The sequence below is a fragment of the Glycine soja genome, chromosome 5 (genome assembly GCF_004193775.1).
Source record: "Glycine soja cultivar W05 chromosome 5, ASM419377v2, whole genome shotgun sequence".
Lineage (NCBI taxonomy): Eukaryota > Viridiplantae > Streptophyta > Magnoliopsida > Fabales > Fabaceae > Glycine > Glycine soja.
This window is the reverse complement of record NC_041006.1, coordinates 36058636-36078997: the sequence shown is the minus strand read 5'-3', so window position 1 is coordinate 36078997 and position 20362 is coordinate 36058636. Positions and strand designations below refer to the sequence as shown.

General features: G+C 36.8%; 3 protein-coding genes across 3 annotated transcripts; 1 reads left to right on the top strand and 2 right to left on the bottom strand.

Moving 5' to 3' along the window:
- Positions 1 to 5079: 5079 nt before the first annotated feature.
- Positions 5080 to 7330, bottom strand: LOC114411353. Its single transcript, XM_028375058.1, has 3 exons — positions 7196 to 7330; positions 6112 to 6965; positions 5080 to 5998 (listed from the first exon to the last, which is right to left on the bottom strand). The coding sequence occupies exons 1-3, from the start codon at positions 7328 to 7330 to the stop codon at positions 5080 to 5082; spliced, it is 1908 nt and encodes a 635-aa protein (XP_028230859.1).
- Positions 7331 to 10618: 3288 nt separating this feature from the next.
- Positions 10619 to 13588, top strand: LOC114412828. Its single transcript, XM_028376897.1, has 3 exons — positions 10619 to 10772; positions 10995 to 11291; positions 13320 to 13588. Exon 2 carries the CDS (start codon positions 11015 to 11017, stop codon positions 11288 to 11290), a length of 276 nt encoding a protein of 91 aa, XP_028232698.1. The 5' UTR covers positions 10619 to 10772; positions 10995 to 11014; the 3' UTR covers position 11291; positions 13320 to 13588.
- A 1751-nt stretch (positions 13589 to 15339) lies between these two features.
- LOC114412827 (REF/SRPP-like protein At1g67360) lies at positions 15340 to 17390 on the bottom strand. Its single transcript, XM_028376896.1, has 3 exons — positions 17238 to 17390; positions 16910 to 17146; positions 15340 to 16313 (listed from the first exon to the last, which is right to left on the bottom strand). The coding sequence occupies exons 1-3, from the start codon at positions 17253 to 17255 to the stop codon at positions 15876 to 15878; spliced, it is 693 nt and encodes a 230-aa protein (XP_028232697.1). The 5' UTR covers positions 17256 to 17390; the 3' UTR covers positions 15340 to 15875.
- Positions 17391 to 20362: the final 2972 nt, after the last annotated feature.

Here is a 20362-nt window from a genome sequence, read left to right as displayed (position 1 = left end):
TTTTTTTCAAATCCCTTTTACTTCAAAGTTCAAGTGCTTTAGTGGCTAAAATTCAGAAAACTCTCTCGAACTGTATATAGCTCATGTATAACGAATATAGTCCATAGTTTAACTTAGTAGTATAACTGTGGAAACACTTCTAAATTATGTTTAATGAAGTATATTCACGTTTCAATGTGAAAATTCTAAAGCAACTCGGGTGTTGCTTTTAAAACACTCTTAAACTAATTAAACAAGCATACTACAATATAATATATTGTTTGAAGTCTACTGATATTTTGGCATCTTCTAAGTTGTGTTTGATTTAGGGAAAGAGGAGAGAAATAAGAGAAATTTTATATTTTTTTTTAAGTTGGATTCATATCTTATATATTCTTTTTTTATTCTCATTATCTAAACCAAATATACCCTTAACTCGTTTAATTTATGTATAGTCTTACAATAATTTTTAAGATATGTTTTTTGCATTAATTAAAATGATTTATTAGAAATATTATAATTTTCTTTGATGTTTATAAAATTAGTTACTTTTTTACTGAAGTGTAAAATTAGTTAGTTGACTATTATAATTAATCTATTTGTTATTTCATTTTAATTAGTAATAAAAGTTAGTCTATTTAATATTTATTTAGACATTATTGAACTGGACTAGTATTTTAAAGAGAAATGGTAGCAACATTTTTTTACACTCTTTATGTTATTGACTATTTTTTTTTTTTTTTGTAATCACCAATTTTGGTGAGACCCACATTTAAAATAAGAGAAAATTAGTAAATGACAATTGAATCTATCAAAATTAGTGATTTTCAACAAATTTCAATCAATCACGATAAGGATGGGAAAGAATGTGGCTGCTATTTCTCTTTATTAAATAAATTCAGTTTTAAGAAAACATATTAGTGCTAAACTAAACCAATAGGAATTATTGATAATATTTCATAAGTAACTTATGTGTGATAGGTAATTAACATTGATGGCAATTAATGTTTTGGTACTTTTAGTTCTAACGTTTACCATATTAACTAATAGAAGATATGTATTTTAATTGTGATTAATTAAATAATAAAAGTTAACTATTGAAATAAATAAAGTAGTTACTCTTTAAAAAATATATAATAAATATCATAATAAGATATTGGACTTACTTTAGGCGGAATTTTTTTTCTATTAACATTAGTTGTGTTTTTTAGTTTTTCTAAATAAAAAATAGTAGTAATTAATAATAATTTTGGAGAGTTTTTTTCTCCTATAAATTGAATCTCAAGTAAAGGTTTTACTTGCCTTATGTCTAGGCACACCATGGCTCCACATATGTCGAGAAAATCTGTAGAGAATCACTGGTACGATTTGATGAATTTATGAAGTTGTATAAGTAGGTTTATACGCATTAAGTTTTATGTACACAATTGGAAAGGTCCTTTACTTCTATTTCTTTCTATTTGACCCAATTTATTATTTATTACAACTCACAAAGCAGTATATTCAATTTTAAAAGATTCAATACCTAACAAAGTTATTCATTAAAAATATGTAAATGACATATGGTACGAATATCAGCAACTAAATGCTGCTCCATAACCAGCTTTCATCTTTTTTTTTCTTCCTGCAATTATAGATATATTAAATAGCACAAGAAGTGCTTAACAATAATTATATTTCCTAGATTCTCACAACACTGCATAGTTCGATATTGCAAAATCAGTCAAAAACAAAAATTAATACATCAAAGAGGAGTTGAATCTTAATATATACTCACCAAAACTTGCATAAAGAAAGATTCATCACCTCAATTCTAGAATCAAACCAAAATTCGTACTTAATCACCCTACAAACTTAAAATTTGCTAGAGAAGCACTTGGATCAGCTTCCCAAAGTTGATAAGTGATACAAAAATCTCCTTGAAAAGCCTTCAATTATGACCATACAAAAAACATGATTTTTTGTCAAATTCTTTTTCTTCAAACACCATTTCATTTCATTGACTTCATAGAATCGAAAGGATAACACACCACCTCCACCACCCACCAATCATTTGCGTTTCTCCCAATGTTAAGGGAAGGGGAAGACTGTGTGGCGCTAACGCGGTGGTGAGGGGAGGAGGAACTCGAGAAGGAGAGGTTCGAAGGGGATGAACCTGGACGCGGGAGGGGGAAGGGTACACCCATATTCGAGAAAGGGAGAGAACTCCTTAACAAGAACTTTATTATTCACGTGTCCTTATTACAATCGTAATTCCCTTTTTATAACTCGTGATACATGCCCAACTAACTAACTAATTATGTTACTACTAACTAATTGGATCACGTGCATGTCCTTTCCTAATCCACACGTGCACAGCTGCTTACTATCATGTGTGCAGGCTTACGTAGTAATTTTTCAGATGAGTAGGAGCTCCCTTGATGCGCGCTGGTCTCGGGTTGGGTGTGTGACGGTCGTCGGTGCTGCAGTCACCGGAGATGTTGCAGTCGTCATCGGAGATGCTAACACTACCGTCCACCCCAAAAACCACCTTGTCCTCAAGGTGGTAAGTTTGGCACAATTCAGACCATGCTTCCCATGAGGTATCTTCCGGTGGTTCACCCTCCCACTGCGTAAGAACCATACGGGATGGTGGATTAGTGGAATGGTCGAGCCGAGAAGGAAGGAAGCATAGTGACCGTCGAAGGGGCTGGTTATCGTGGACCTGTAAGGACCATTCGCAAGAGGCGGTGGGTGGTGGACCGTGATGGGGGCGGAGGAGAGAGCAATGAAATACTGGGTGTATCTGCGACCTAGGTGGAAGAAGAAGACGATAGGCCACTGCTCCGACGTGTTCGAGAATCTGGAATGGGCCGAAGAACCGTTTAGAGAGCTTTGGGTGGATGGAACCAGTGATCGACGTCTGCCGACCTGGCCGTAACTTGACATACACCCACTGGCCCACGACGAACGTGACGTCGTCTCGCTTGGAGTCAGCATATTTCTTCATCCTTTCCCGGGCTTTCTGCAGCTTGCGCTTAAGCTTTAAGTGCAAGGTGTGACGGGTTTCTAGTAAAGATTGAGCAGCTTCGTTGCTAGTGGCGCCGGGAACATAGTCGGAGACTGTGGGAGGTGGTTTGCCATAAATGATTTCAAACGGCGTGAGGCCGGAGCTGGAATGGAGGGGCGTGTTATAACTCCATTCTGCGAGAGCTAGGTACTGATGCCATGTTGAAGGTTGAACGTGGACGAAGCATCGGAGGTATTGTTCAACGACGCGATTCATCACCTCCGTCTGGCCATCAGACTGGGGATGGTATGCAGTGCTTAACCGGAGTCGCGTGTCGCTCAATCTGAACAACTCCTTCCAAAATCTGCTCACGAAGATCGGATCCCGGTCGGAGACGATGCTTTTCGGAAAACCGTGCAACTTATAAACCATATCCAGGAATAAGTTGGCAACCTTAAAGGCGATGAACCCGGAAGCTAAGGCTCCCAAATGCACACCTTTGGAAAACCTATCGACCACGACTAGGATAACGGTGAAGCCATTTGAGTTTGGCAGGTGGGTGATGAAGTCCATGGAAAGGTCTTCCCACACCCCCTCTGGTGCCGGTAAGGGCTGCAGTAACCCAGCTGGGCGTCGATGGACATTTTTACTTTGTTGGCAGGTGACACATTGTTTGATGAATTGCTTAACATCTTGTTTGAGACCAGACCAGAAGAAGCTTGACTCAAGGCGATGGGTAGTTTTGGTGACACCCAAGTGCCCTCCCAAGGGTGTTGAATGATGTTCAGTGATGAGACTGTGAAGGAATGGGTTATCCTGATTGAGCCAGATTCGACCCTTGAACAGTATCAGCCCGTGACCGAGAGTGTAGTCAGGATGGTCATTAGGGTTATCACGAATGGCTTGAGCAAGGCGTTGGAACTCCGAGTTAGAGTCGAGGGATTGCTTGATGTCGCTAAGGAAGTCAATCTGGGGAACACTAAGGACGAGCAAGGAAGCTTCAGGAGATGGAGCTCGGGAAAGAGCATCAGCGATCACGTTGGTGGCGCCAGTCTTATACGGAATGGAGTATTCGTAACCCAGCAACTTTGATAGATAATAGTGTTGCTCCGGTGTCTGTATGACTTGTGTCATCAGCTCCCGGAGACTCTTGTGGTCCGTGAGAATGGTGAACGGTCGGCTTAAGAGGTATTGCCGCCATTTCCGTACGGCAGCCACGATGGCGTGAAGTTCGCGAATGTAGGTGGATGCATGAAGCATGCGTGGTCCCAGGCATTTGCTAAAGTATGCTAGTGGATGGCCATTCTGCAGAAGCACAACGCCAATGGCAGTTTCAGAAGCATCCGTCTCAATCACGAAGGGCTCGGAGAAGTCAGGAAGGGCCAGTACTGGGGCACTGGTCATGGCGAGCTTGAGTCTATCAAAAGCTTGTTGTGAGTCTTGGGACCAGGTGAAGGCATCCTTGCATAGCAGGGACGTGAGAGGAGTTGCAATGGAGGCGTAGTGTTTGATGAATTTTCGGTAGAACCCTGTAAGCCCCAAGAATGCGCGTAACTCTCGAACGGATGTTGGGGTTGGCCATTGTAACATCACCTGGATTTTTGATGGTTCAGGAGATACGCCCTTGCCGGAAACAATATGGCCCAGATATTCGATGGTATCTTGTGCGAAGAGACACTTGGAGTGTTTCAGGAAAAACTCAGCATGATGAAGGGTTTGGAAGATAATCTCAAGGTGCTGCAGATGTAGGGCCAATGAATTGCTATAAACCAAGATATTGTCAAAAAATACTATGGCAAATTGGCGTAAGAACGGCCGGAGCAGCTGGTTCATGGCTGATTGAAACGTAGAGGGTGTGTTACAAAGCCCGAAGGGCATCACCAGGTATTCAAAGTGGCCGTTGTGGGTTCGAAAGGCTTTCTTCTCGATGTCACCTTCATTCATCAGAATCTGATTGAACCCTTGCCGGAGATCCAACTTGGAGAACCAAGAAGCACGTCCTAATTCGTGTAGCAGCTCATCTATTGTAGGGATAGGGAATCGATCTCAAATTGTAGCTGAGTTGAGAGCTCTATAATCGATACAAAGTCTCCAAGTGTCGTCCTTCTTCTTCACGAGGAGCACTGGGAAGAATAGGGACTGGTGCTTGGTCTGATCAGACCGGCGGCGAGGAGCTCAGAGACCTGGTTTTCGATCTTGTTCTTTTGGAAGTGGGGGTATCGGTAGGGACGAACGGTGATTGGGGGAGTGGCCGGCTTGAGGGTGATGCAGTGGACCACTTGTCGTGGGGGAGGAATAGTGGAAGGTTTCTGGAAAAGATGATTATAGCGGAGAAGAAGGTGTTCCATAGCTGGAATCGGGTGTGGCGGTGCGGGTTGTTCGGGTTCGGTTACGGGTAAAACGTGTAGTTGGTAGAGGGCTGATGTAGAACCCGTCTGGAGGAGGCGTTTAAGTTGGGCCGCAGAGGTGGGTTCGGGTCCAATGGAAACATCTTCTCTCAGAGTGATGTCGTGACCCAAGTGATTGAAACTCATGATGGAATCCGCGTAATTCGTCGTGACTGGCCCTAAACGGCGTAGCCAATCTATTCCGAGCACTGCGTCGGCTCCGCTTATCTGCAGGAGGTGAAATGACACCATGAAAGGATGTCCTTGAATAGTGAGGTTAGTGCTTGGGCAAATTTGATCACATGCTAGCATGGATCCGTTCCCAACCATTACTTGGAGAGGATGAGTGTTCTGGGTTGAGAGCTTGAGAAATTGCGCGATTCGTGGTTGGAGGAAGTTATGAGTGCTTCCGTTGTCAACCAGGACCGTGAGGCGGGCGTTCTTAATCATGCCATAGATTTGGAAAGTTTCTGATGAGGGTACTCCGACGAGCGCATGGAGACTGATGTGTGAGTCTATGTCCGAGGAGGGAGCAGGATCGTTCTCGAAGGCCAAGGTCTGATTCTCAACGAAGTCGTGGTCTGTGGAGTCAGGAGGTGATGGTTGTTCGTCGGCTATGAACAGTAATACCCACCCTTTGCACCTGTGATTGGCACTCCACTTGTTATCACAGTTGTAACACAAACCGTTTTCTCTCCGGAAAGCCATCTCTGCAGGTGTGCGTTGAACGAATGGTGGTTTAGTTTTGGCCGGAACCTGAGGCGTGCTATTGATGGTCGGTTTGGAGGGATAGAGTTTCGAGCTGGTAGGAACGTTCGATCACGCAACTTCTCTTCCTGAAGCTTGGCCAATGCAGAAGCCTGCAAAAACAATATCGGCTGGAGAGCAAGAACCTCCCGTTGTACATCGGGTTTGAGCCTCGAAATGAAACAACTCAAAAGGAATGAGGGTGGAAGTCCCACCACACGGTTAGCAAAACGCTCAAAATCAGTCAAATATTCATTCACCGTACTTGTTTGTGTAAGTTTAAACAATGCCCTTTTTGGATCCTCGTAGAACGTCGGCGCGAATCGCGATTCTAATGCTTGGAGGAACCCATTCCATGTGGTGATAAGCCAATTGATGTACATCCATTGGTACCAGCTTAAGGCTGCACCATCAAGGTATAGGGATGCCACCGTGATTCTTTCGTCCTCCGGTGTGTTCTGGTATTGGAAGAGCTGAGTTATCTTGAAGATCCACCCTAACGGATCGCGTCCATCGAATCGTGGTATGTCGATCTTAACAGCGCTACGTTGATGATTTGGGTAACTCGAAGTAGTGGTGTTGGTATTGTTATCAGAAGCGTGGAGATGGAGATGTTCCAAGATCAAATCAACCTTGCCGGCGAGGTCGTTATAACGATCGTTAATGGAAACTTGGCTGTTGGTGAGACGGGCGATAGCTTCTTCAAGGCGATCTGTCGTAGTCTTCCTGGTTTTGTGGTCAGCCATGGAGATGGTGACGGCGGAGGTCGGACCAGTTGTTAAGGGAAGGGGAAGACTGTGTGGCGCTAACGCGGTGGTGAGGGGATGAGGAACTCGAGAAGGAGAGGTTCGAAGGGGATGAACCTGGACGCGGGAGGGGGAAGGGTACACCCTTATTCGAGAAAGGGAGAGAACTTCTTAACAAGAACTTTATTATTCACGTGTCCTTATTACAAGCGTAATTCCCTTTTTATAACTCGTGATACATGCCCAACTAACTAACTAATTATGTTATTACTAACTAATTGGATCACTGCATGTCCTTTCCTAATCCACACGTGCACAACTGCTTACTATCATGTGTGCAGGCTTACGTAGTAATCTTTCAGATGAGTAAGAGCTCCCTTGATGCGCGCTGGTCTCGGGTTTGGTGTGTGACGGTCGTCGGTGCTGCAGTCATCGGAGATGTTGCAGTCGTCATCGGAGATGCTAACACCCAACCAAACCATGTGCATGTTGCAAGAAAATGATCCAATATTGACTGAGGCCGTACAAAATTTAAACCCATAATGTTGTACTAACATTTTCAAATATTGTGTGAAATAGGACATGGAAAAAACCGATGGAGTAAATCCTTCACCTTAAAGAATGTGCACCATAATTTTTCATCTAACTTTAATTATCGCTGTCTTTTTTTTTTTGTTAGGTCAAGAAGGGATCAGAAAAGATGAAAAAGAAAAGTAGGAGAAACATTTGAGAATTCCAAGTTGGAGTGAATTGGTGTGGGATATGCGCATATATGCATATCATAGAGTAGAATGATTTTGAAATAAGTAAGCTGGCTGGAATTTTAGTCATATATAAGAAGCTCAAAATATATTAAGAAAAGGGAAATAAAAGATTCGATTTTGCACAGATTATTAATTTCAAATAGGGAAACAAATTAATTTAATGGGTTTGGGAAGATGGTGAGGGAACGATGAGAGTGCACTTATTCTTTCTGCAATGTTCGTTATTTATTTATTTTTGGTCCCAGGTTCTTTATTTATTTCAGTTGCACTTAACCCCATACAAGTGAACGGGTGGTCCAGGCCCAATACAGCAACTAGTCCCATTTCCAAACATCTATTCAAATTACAGAGAAGAATATCACAAAAGGGATCATCATAGAGAAGAATAAAAAAAAGGGGTAATAGTTTGACATCTTTTTTAAACAAGAAATCTTGAGTTTTTTCATTAATTTTTTCAGTAAATAATCTATCACTATACTTAGAGAATATGGAAATAAAAGTACAAAGAACTTTGAGAGACATGGTTCTTTTATCTCCAGGAAACATATTTGGCATTTCCTTATGGGGCAACATTAGTACCAAAATGAGAATTAGGGTCACATTCTAAAGAGATGGGAGGCTTGGTAAAACAAACGGAAAAAAATAATAATAGTTAGAATGGATGATCATATATGTTGGGTACAATAGAATTCGTGCATTAGAAAACAAATTTGCTTAATTGGCCAGCTACGGAGACAAGCTTACTTGTTACGTGCTAACTACCACTATTTTGTCGAAAATATTAAGAACCTTCCATGACAGGTGGGATTCTTATGCCTTTGAATTGAGAATGAGTTCCCTGTTTGAGCATCTTTTGTTAAAAAAATTTCCTTTCTTGCTTTAATAATCTCTGTTTGCTTCTTGCTTTGGTATCTTTGCATAGCATATGCAGTTATTGCCATGTCGGTTGTCACCATCTTATGCCTTCTGTCTAGTCATTTTTCATGTCATAATTGGAGGGAGAAATTTTTTAAACATCATAATTAGAGGCAATATTTAACTATATAGCATCGATTTATTTTTTAAACTCCTGAATGAATATTTTAGATTAATGTTTAGTAAGGTATTATTGACTAACTAATGTTTTGTTGATTTAAGTAGTAAGAAATTTATCTATTTATTTATGGTAAGGAGTAGAACCTAGTTTATTTTATCAGGGAAACATTGTAGATTTTTATTTAACACCTAATTAATCTTCCTCTAATCGAGCTAGTTCATTTAAAAAAATTCATACTTTCAATTATGACTTTAGACCAAAGTTAAGGACTAAATCTTAGATCTGGATTAAAAAATTTAAGTGTAGAACTATTTCTATAACTTTTGGTGAAAAAAAATTGTTGAAACTAATACAAATAACTGAATAACTAAAGACTTATAATATTTATCAATAATTTGACAACTCAACTTCCAAGCTTAAGTTATCAAGTGATAAAATTCATTAATTACTTTTAATGAAAAATTACATATGTTAGGACGATTTCTTAAATTTACTTTCATTTTATTGGTAGGGTATATTTTGTGAAATGAGAATAAATGAAAGGAGAAAAAACATAAACTTAAAGGTCTCCTCTTTCTGATTGATTGGAGTCAAATAAAATGAGATAAGAAAGAGGGGAAATGAATGATGGGATCATGCCTCACCAGACACGAAAAAAATGAGAAGACAAAACCACGTAAAGAGTATGTATTATTTATTTTATCCTGAGAAGTAATGAATTATAAATATTTGTATTTCTAATGCATGGATAAAAATGTCTTGGTGATAAAATAGTATTTCTTTTCTTCACACTTTTACCTAATTATATTGAGTTCAACTTTTTCCCTCTTTATTTTCTTTTATATTTCTCTTGATTTAAATAATTTTAAATTTTACTTTTATTTATTTATATTCTCTTTTATTGCATTTCTTTTATGTTTCTTCTCACGTCCAAAATCCAAACAAAGCATTCAAGAAGAAATAGCTGTCCTCTCCACATTACCTTGTGTACTTCTACGTATATTAAAAAAATTGCAATAGCATTATTTATGACTGTATTAACCTTAAGGTAGTAGTATTTTCCCCCCTGTAAAGACCTTATAAAACAAACGCAACTATTTAATAAGTATTTATTACTATTATTAAAGTGAGTTGACCCATCCTAAACTATTCCAATTCCCACCTAGTCTAGCCACTAAACCTAGCAAAAAAGAAGACTTGTTGGTTATTTTAAAAATTAATTAATAAAATAAACTCTTCTAATTTCGTAATGAGTTGGTAGGCCAATCAATTTAATATTAGAAATTAAAAAGGAATTAAATAATTTTTAAAATAAATAAAATAAAATAAAAAATAAAAACATAAATAAATAAGAATTGAGAAATATGATGAATATTGTGGTAGAATATGAGCTTCTAGTTAACGAATGAAAATTAAAGAAACAAAAAAAGTTGACAGGACAACTGTTCCTCCTTTGTTCTCAACTTATCACAACTCATGAGTCTATAAATTAATATGAGGAACCCAACAAATAAATAAAAATGCGTAAATGGGTTAGTATGCCACATCAAACCCACTTTATTAAGATTAGTTTTATTAACATTTTTTTTTTGTAGGAGTGTGATGTAAAAGATAATAAAAAAAATTGTTTACCGTATGTTAAAAAGTTTGTGTTAGAATACTTGCATTCCTCTTCCGCTTGAATTTTACCGATTGTTTACCATTACATGAAATTTGTTGCACTTTTGTATGTGTTACATTTAAATTGCAAAATTATATTGAAAAAATTGTGTTGGAGTGAGTAACATTTATCAGGGGGTGAAAAATTAGGTGAGATTTAACTTTTAAGGATAATAGAGACCGAATCCTATTCACAAAAAAAAAAATAGAGACCGAATCCTATTATTTTGAGTAAATGTCCCTTAACTATAATGGCTTGATTATAAAGTTATGCCCAGCCCAAGATAAGTTTTAAATGGCTGAGCTGCATAGTTGGGAACCAATGGGCTTAGGAAAGTTGAGCCCAGACTCTATTGTAATATTGACAAAAGAAAAAAGAAATAAAAAAACTTGATCCAGAAATGTTGAAAACGCAAGAAGGGAAAGCACAGTTTGTTTTCATTGGGTGCTGATCGGAACAAACAGGTAATGCAGCAAAGCACTTTCTCACACTCAATTTTCGCGTTTCAACAATTTCAATTGCACTTTCTCACATAGGCTTCTTCCTATATTTTTTTCGGAATGTTCCTGATTCGTGGCTTTTACCGTTGTTTTGTTGTCATGATTGTGTTTTTCTTTCACAATTTCGTAGTTTAGGGTTTGGACATGATTAAGTTTTTTTTTTTTTTTTTTTTTTATGATTGGAAGGGAATAGAAGAGAGGAGAAGATGGGTTTCATAATGGAATTTGCGGAGAACTTGGTATTAAAGTTGATGGAAGATCCGAAGGAAAGGGATCGGAGGTTCAGGGAGCACGTTTATAGAGTGAAGGACAGGTGCGAGAAGACGAAGGAGATGTGGAGCTACCCTATGCGACCCTATGGGTTTTGGACATTCGAACGCCACAATTCTCAGCTTGCTTGGGATGCACAGATTAGCCAAGTGGCCGGGAGGAGGGACCCTTATGATGATCTCCTCCAACATTTCTCTACCCCACCTAAGTGAGGTATTGTTGTTGAAAACTATAATTTCCAAGTATGCAGCTCTCAAATGTCAATGCAAAACTGGATTTTTTTGGTTGATTATATTTTGTTTTGTCTATTTGATGAATGACGGTCAATTACTGTTTTAGAGGTTATTTTAGTACTTTGAGGCTGATAATTACTGTGTAGAGGTTATTTTAGTACTTTGAGGCTGATGTTTTAATTTGTCTACGTGCTCTTATGATTGCATTGTGTTTTTGGAGTGCAACCAGAGATACTGTGTTTTTTAAACCCTTTGGGTTGGGATTCTGGAGTTGTTTAGGATGAGAGTTGATGGTGAAACTATGCAGAGTCTGCACCTGTCAGGCTGTCACTGCTATGGTGTAAGCTGTTATTTACTATATGAGAAGCTTGGTTTTTAGTAGCTAAAACCAAATAAGTCTGAACTTTATTGGGGTGTGAGACAGAAAAATGGTGAAAGTTGGGAAGGCAGGGAGTGAAGTGAGAAATAGTGGAGTGGATGGGTTTGACAAATTCTTAGGCTGTGAACATGGAAAAAGAAGTATCTACAGGCTTGCTAAAGTTAGAGAAAAAAAGAGCAAAACACATCAAGAGTTAGAAGGGTAAACTAAAGTCTTGTTAACTAAACAAGTTATCAAGGAAAGATGGAAGAGTCACTTTCGAGTTTCAACAAGATATCTTCAAGTGTTCCTATTACATATGCTTTCTCAGTTACCCTTACAATCACCTCAGTCAAGAATAATTTGGCTTGATCAGCCTTAGTTGAACTCTGGTTTATAGGTCTGGATCTCTTTGACCTCATTTAAAAGTCAGCATCTGTTATTCACTCAAAAAGTCGAAGTCAGTGGGAGATTTTTTATCACCAGGTGTGTGCTCTGTTATGGTAATCTATGGAGCCTACTATTTTGGGCAATTTCAGAATCTTAAACATGTTTTAAACCTTCAGAAACAAATTGAAGAGCTGGTGCCATGATGCATGCTTTTGCTGATGATATAGTACTAGTTAGAGAGTTGAAAGAAGAAACAAACAGGAAAGTTGAGATGTGGAGCATTTTTGAGAACACAGACTTTGTATAAGTAGAAAGTTAAACATAGTATCTGAAATGTATGATTAGCAGAAAGTGCACCAGTTTGAGCTTAGAGCTAAAATGGGAGGCCATACCATACAAGTCACATGATTTTAAGTGTCTAGGATCCATGGTACAACGTGAAGGGAAAATAGAGGGAGATATAAACCATAGAATTCAAACTGTTTGAATTTAAAGGAGTGCTTCAAGCAAAACACAGTAATCCCACCTCTGCTACTCTCTTGCCACATCATCTTTCCTTTTCTCACCTTTGTTTCTCCTAGCATATACCCTCCATATCTTGGGCCTCTCCCTTACTTCTAATCCCACACTCCCATTCCTATCATTATTAGTGATAGAAAAGTACCACTGAAGCTTCAAGGGAAAATTTTACTCCACAACATTAATTATAGTAGTTGTTATGTTGTTTAGGATTGAATGTTGGAGAGTAAAAAGTCAACAAGGAAATAAGCTTGATGTTGCAAATATGAAAATGCTGCAGAGCAGACACGCAAGATAATATATAATTCGGAATGTTTGCATTTGAGAGGGGGTTGAAGTAGCATGAGCATCCATTGTGGAAAAGATGGTAATTCCTGCCTTAGGTAGTTGGGGCATGTGTAGAGAAGACTTGTAAATAGCCAATAAGGAGAGTGGATTAGATGAAGGGTAGTGCAAATGTGCAATAGAGGTAGAGGGAGATAAAAAACCAGAAAATAAATTAGATATAAATGGTTTGTCATTAGGTATGATTTACAATAGGGCATTATGGTACCATTTGATTCATATAGCTGATCTTATCTAGTGGGAATAAAACTTTTGTTGTTCCTTTAATTGCTTTCTTTATATGTATATTTTTCTATTATAGTCTTTTGGAAGTTTGACGAGGTAGGTTTTTAGTTATAATTGCAGTACCTGCCGCTGTCTTCTGTACTCATATTTGGTATTCTCTTTTCTATGCAGTGTTGCTGAACTTGCCACAAGCATTATCGGTGAAAAGGATGAATTTGTCGTAATTTCCCCTTGTAATATCCTGTCTTGTTGCATGTTGCAGAGATTACAACTGGATTGTACTGTTATTTCAAAAATAAAGGTTCCATATAACTATGCTGTTACAGAAGAATTTTTTCCTCTCCAGAATTTACATTCTTGCACAACTGCACTTCCTGGCAATTATTCTGCTTTATCAATGTTTCATGTCATTATTTAGTATTTACATTGTTTGTGGATGATTCATTTCTGTCGTGTTGTATCCTGTAGAATGCCATATTTAGAACCTTTAAATGTGTTGAATAGTTCACTGTTAGTTTTTCATAGAATGCGGATAGGTAGGCAGCCTTAAGGTTTGCTACGGAAGTAGATAGTCTATCATTGTGGTGACAATGTTACACTGTGTTTGTTTAAGGGGAATCCTACTTTCCAAAGCACGTTGAACGGGGAACCTTCTCACTGTCGATTCACGTTCAATGTGAAACAAACACAGCTTTAGTGTTGGATCTTTCCATTAATGTAGGCATTGAATTTTGACACCCATCCTGTAAATTTTTATTTTAACCACAAGTCTATATGTTGAACTTCTATTTCCTCCAACTTCCGAACCTTTCTTTGTTTCACCAAGTTGACCTTGAAAGAGATCCCTGTCCACCAACTTGTGGTATCAACAGTCCGGTTCACAGTGGCAGCACAAGCTAGACGACCAATGTCTGTCCCTTGTATTGTTATACATGCCAACAAGTACGACAAGAGTTATACAAAATAATACGTTCTGCAAAAAAGGAAATCATGCAGGAAAAATTGTATTAATTGAAAAAGAAATCTACCTCAACTATATATCATTCCAATAAAATTAGTGATGCTCAAATCCATAGCATAAAACAATGGTTGTTACCAGGACAAAATCAACATTTAAATTTAGTTTAAGAGTAGGAAATTTCAAAATCAAACCAAAAGCTGGACGATATGAACATGGCAAAAGTCATCATGCAGATTTAGAATGAGCTTTTTAGATAAGTCCTTCTCAATCATTCAAAACTATTCTTTGACCAAAAATCAAATCAATCCTTATTTGTTTCGATGACCTTCCCTCTTACCTTTTTCTTTTCTTTTCCTTTTTTTTTATTGGTAGAAAGACCCAAGTCTAAAGCCAAGGAACTCTTTGGTTTAGCTAGCAGTACTCATTACGTCTTGAAGGGAAATTATCGATTCCAACGAGAGCATAAGATGCTCCTCATGCATTTGTGAATGCAACCCTGTTTCAACTCTTTGAACTTAGTAATCAACATGATAGTACTTTGTTAAGGAGTAATCTACTTGTGATGAGGAATTGGCAGCCTGAGTCAGTTTGAAATTTGCTGGTGCTGCAGCCTGCAGCCCAACCTACCCTTTAGTAGTAAATTAGTTCTTTTGCTTCAATGTTTTATTCCTTACATTAGTTATAATCCCTATATTTATTCTGTTTAAGATTTTATCTCTCCACCGTACCGGACATCAATCCATAACATATAAGAATAACTTTTTTAAAATTTTAAAGATTAGGAACGAATTTTTAATATATAAGAACTACAATCAAAATTAAATTAAACTATAAGAATAAAAGTATATTCTAACCAAATAAAAATAATTCTTTTATGAGCCTAGTATTATTTTTTGAGTAATACCTTCGCATAGCGAAGAGCTTCTGGACAATGGGGTACGAAGTTTTTTACTGTTTTTAGTTATAAAAAAAGTCATTTTAAAAAAAATATATTAAAAATCATAATTCGTTTTTAAAATTACTATTATGCTAGATATAAGTTTTAAAATAATTACAATAAAAATTAATAAATTAATTATACATGAGAGTTCAACAATGATGTAAGAATCTTCTCCACTAACCTGAAAGGATTAGTCAAGTGAAATAATACAAAATCTCGTATTTAACACGTAGGTCCCTGCTTGTGTCCTTAGATTGGAGAGGCATCCCTCCTAAATTTTTCAAGTGCTATAAAAAAAAATCTTTTTTTTTTTGGTAGATGGAGAAAAAACAATCAACAAAAACAAAAGATTACACTGCAGAAACAGGCTGATTCACATAATCAGCTAATAACAGTCCCTGATTCACACACAAAAAGATCTTCTGCTTTATCAGTTAGTATTTAAATCTTATTCTTATTTTCTTAATCTATTATTAAGTGTAAGTGATTGATTGTGGCGTCCAAGGAAGAAATGCTCTTGAAATGTCGTGGAGTGTTAGGTGGGCACTCCAAGTTCCAATAGTGAGTTAGTGACCGCCCTCAATCCGCCCAAGACGACAATAAAGATAATTTTTATGCAAGAAAAGGACGAAACAACTTCAACTTGGTGACACGCAACCATTGACACAATCCCATAATGTTCTACGAACTTGGTTAACTTACACCATCCACACACTCCGAACCCATTTCTTACACTTCCATGAACATCCACATTGCCCTCAAACTGAAACAAATACTAGCCAGAAGCAGATTTTATGAAGAAAATAGCTACCCTATTAGTAGTGCTCTAAGAACTCTCTGCCACGGAACCTGCTTCATCTTCATTCACATTGCCTTCTCCCTGTTTAAACGCTGTTGCTATCTCATCAATTGGAATCAGAGGCAAATAGCCAAACACGGCAAAACCCTTTTCACTCGTTCCCTTTACCACATTGTTGTATTTTTCTGACCAGTGTGCAGCTCGGGGAACTGCCATCTCTGCCACTGAATGGAATGGTGGATATTGGTTGAGACCAGTCCACAATTTCACCGAACCAGAGAGCACAATTTGCTTGGACTCAGTGGCTACATAATTTGCTGCTGCTCGTGCCCCTCCAGATTGAGCCTCGCTCACTACTTTCTCAGCTTTGTGTGTCACTTCCTGAACCAAACAAGTGACTTGGGTTGCAACCTGCTTAACCAAAGAAGGTGCATGCTCATCGAATTTGTGAGCAGCTTCATCGACCTGTCACAATCATATACCCAAAAATTAATTGCTTGGCAAATATTAGCAATTTCCCAATTCATTCAAACATCAACAATGGAATTTCATTTCAGGCATGTCGATGCAATGGCATACAAAATTTACATAAATTCAATTCATGTTACATTCTTTTTTATTTTATTTTATGCTATAAGTACACACGGAAGACGATTGTAATCAAACAAGACAATTTAAGGGTGAGAACTATACATAAAAAAAATCAAACTGTATGATGGTATCAAGTTCTGGGGTAAGAATGAAAAACAAAAAAATTCAACTGTGGATGCATGTACAGATAACAAGTTCCTCAGACGGGTGTTATTGTTATTTGCCACGGTTTTCACCAATATTTCAACTATGTGGGGGAACGAAACAAATAGATCTTGATCTGAATACAAAGACAAATATCGTCAGAAAGAAAATTCATCCTTAATAATTAGAAACAGAGAACAAACAAATTGCAAGCTTTAACTGATTTGGTTGAATGGGTATTACAACAAAAGAAGAAAAAAAACAACAACAAATCACACAAACAAAACAAATAAATATAGATTTTCATGAAAGAAAGAGAGAGAAACCTTGTTGTCGACAAAAAGGAGGAGGTGGTTGGGGACAGCCTTGAATTGGTGGTAGACGGGACCCAGAACGGTGGTTACAGTGTCTTCCACGGTTCCAACAGCAGATCTCAAAGGTCCCGAGTTTTGCTTTGCGAAGTCGTAGAGATTCGACACACACACAAAGGCTTTAATTGCCGCAATCTTCACAAACCCAAGATGCTTCAGTTCTTCTTGATCACTCTTGTTCTCCATATCCCTCTGCACAAACAACATAATTCACAGATTAATTCTATGAGATCTCTGCAAACAAAACATAGAAATCGAGAAAGAAAAAAGAAGAATTGCAAACCTCCGAGGTGGTGGCCATTATTGTTTTCTCTGCCTTGGAACTTGCACGTTAGCTGTTGTTACTGCAAATATAAGCTCAGTCTCTCATTTTGGAGTGTTCATTTATAGATACAAATGGGAATCACATGCAACTATATTAACATAAGTAAATGCTAACGAGTACGGACTCCGTTCTTTTTTAATCCATGTTTAAGGTTGTTTTTTAAAAACCAATAAATATAATAATTTTTTTTATTTTAAGAAAATAGTCCTGGGATTTTTTATTTCATTTCTTTCTTTTTTAACTCTACAATAAATACATGTGTAAATTAGTTAAAGATAAAAAATAAAGATATAATTGATAAAGGAATAATTAATATAATTTTAAACTTTACAAAAGATAAATAGAAACAAATTTCTTTTCAAAAATCCAACAATTAAAAATGAATGGAGGGAATAACTTAAAAACGATATTGATTAAAGAACTTAAAATAGAAATATTTTTATCGAAAGATAGAAAATTACTTTTTTTACGTTATTATATGATTTACACACTAAATATTTTTTCTTTTTTGTTTGTTAATCAACATTTTAAAAGCGCCATTAACCTAATCAAGTTACTTAGTACTATATAGCAATTGTATTGTAGTATTAACCTCGAAATATTAAAAGTGAACATATATTTACTATCATGTCTAAACAATACCAAAAAATATATGATACAATAACCAGGTGGAATCAGGTTTAGTTACTTTTGTTCTTCAAATACAATCACAAAACAATGCCAAAAAAAAATATTTAATTTAAGATTTATTATCTTTTAAAAATACAACACAAAAAAAAATAAAGAATTGTTTTAATTTCCACTTAATTTTGATAGAATAAGTTGAAATAATTTTTTTATCGTCATAATATGAAGTATTACTAATTTTATTAATAATCAATATGTGCTAGAGAATTTAACTGATCCTTGTCAATCATATTCTTTTTATTTATAAAATTTAAATTTAATATCTTAAGTGATTTAAGTCCAGTGTAATTAATACTAACGATATGTTAGTAAATTCAAATTTAATTACTTAAGCATTATTGCATTATTGCGGGGATACAATATCCTTTTTTTTTAAGTAAAAATGTAGGAAGATGCGATTGTGCCTAAAGTCTAAAACAAGAATTAAAAGTTTTCACTCTTTTTTTTTTTTTTGTCTAAGGTTGTATTACTTAACGGATCTCAGTGTTTGCTTTGATATATCCTTAGGGCATTAATACACTTGAGATGTACCGAAAAAAAAAATGAGGTGTGTTAAATAATTAGCCAAGTTAAATATCCCTTCACCGTTGGGGTATGTAGTCTTTAATTCTCTCTCTCTCTCTCTCTTTTTTGTATGTTAGCCCACACCATCGTATTGTGGAATAAGGCCGATCATAAATTGCCATGAAAAAAGTTATTAGCCCATATCTTAACCCAGGCGTGTTATGGTTTTGTGTGATTCTGATTTCTGAATATCGCCATCGTGATTTTGGATAAAATTAAATGCGACACTTTTATTTATTGATGTAGTTTTTAGTTTAATAAAAACTAAAGTTTTAACGTAAATATTATAAATTTATATTAATAATACGAAACATTAATAATATATATTATTATGTTAACCATTAATTGGTGTATGACGTTTTTCTATAGCGATTCCATTCGTTATTTTAGAAATATTCCCTCCTTTCTCTTGTACTGTATTCTATCAACGACGACTTCCAAACTAAAGCTCTACATAATATTTTTTAATTTTATGATTTATTCCCTTCTTTTTTTGTTCTTTTTATTTTTCTTATCCTATGAATGGCCTTATCCTTCCGGTGACGATCATTTTTCTCAGTACCAATATCTTTCCCATATAATGGATGCTACAAATTAATAAAATCTTGATCCTAAATTATCACATGCAAATGCAAATACGTCACTTTAACATGGATCTCATACTGCGTACATTACTGCACGATCAACTTGACATTCATTTACTTGTAATTATCTAGTTCTTGTAACGGTATTATATCATTCTCTTAGCTTCCATGCATATGCTTGTCCTCTCTACTTAGGCCTTTACTTAAATTGAGTTTTTCACTTTAAGCCTGAGTTATAGAGGTAGGGGAGTTATATAATCTTGTTTTTTAATTGAGTCTATTACTTGTTAGTATAGAGCAATAAAAGAAGAGAAAGAAATAAAGGGAAGAAAGAAAAAGACACACAGTTTAACGTGGTTCAGCACACAATGTATGTGTCTACGTCCACGGCTACACTAGGAGAACTTTTTATTACTTGCACATAAAAGCTTACAAGGTGTCTCTATATATAACACTAGTGAGACACAAGTTTTTACAAACCAAGCGATGTGGGACTAAGCCCACACAAGTTTTACAGACCAAGCGATGTGGGACAAAGGAACTAAGACCACAAACTCTAACAATTCTCCCACTTGGGGTCTAAGTTCCAAACTCTAGCAGCTCCTTGTAAGCAACGAGTTCATCGACTCTTTACCTAGTGTAGCGCCTTCATCTTCAATTATCCTTGAAGGCCAACTGAGGCAATGCAAAGCCTCAGTTTGTCAGTTGTAACAGCTTTAGTCAACATATCTGCTGGATTCTCTGATCCTAAGATCTTCAATAAAGATAAGTCTCCATCATTTATCAACTCCCTGATAAAATGGTATCTTAATTGAATATGCTTGCATCTAGAATGGAAGACTGGATTCTTAGCAAGACTTATAGCACTTTGACTGTCACTAAACATTGGAGCATCATCTTGTTCTTTCCCCAATTCATTGAGAAATTTTTTTAGCCAAATCATCTCCTTAGCTGCTTCTGAGATAGCTATGTACTCGGCTTCCGTGGTTGAGAGAGCAACTCTATCTTGAAGTTTAGACTTCCAACTCACAGCAGTACCTCCCAAGGTAAAAATGTAGCCTGTGGTGCTCTTCTTGGTATCAAAATCTCCTCCCAAGTCTGCATCTGAAAATCCCTGTAAAGTGAGATTGCCTTTTCTGAAGCACAAACACATCTCTGAAGTACCCTTCAAATATCTGAGTATCCACTTTACTCCTTCCCAATGCTCCTTTGCTGGATTTGATAGGAACCTACTGACAACTCCCACTG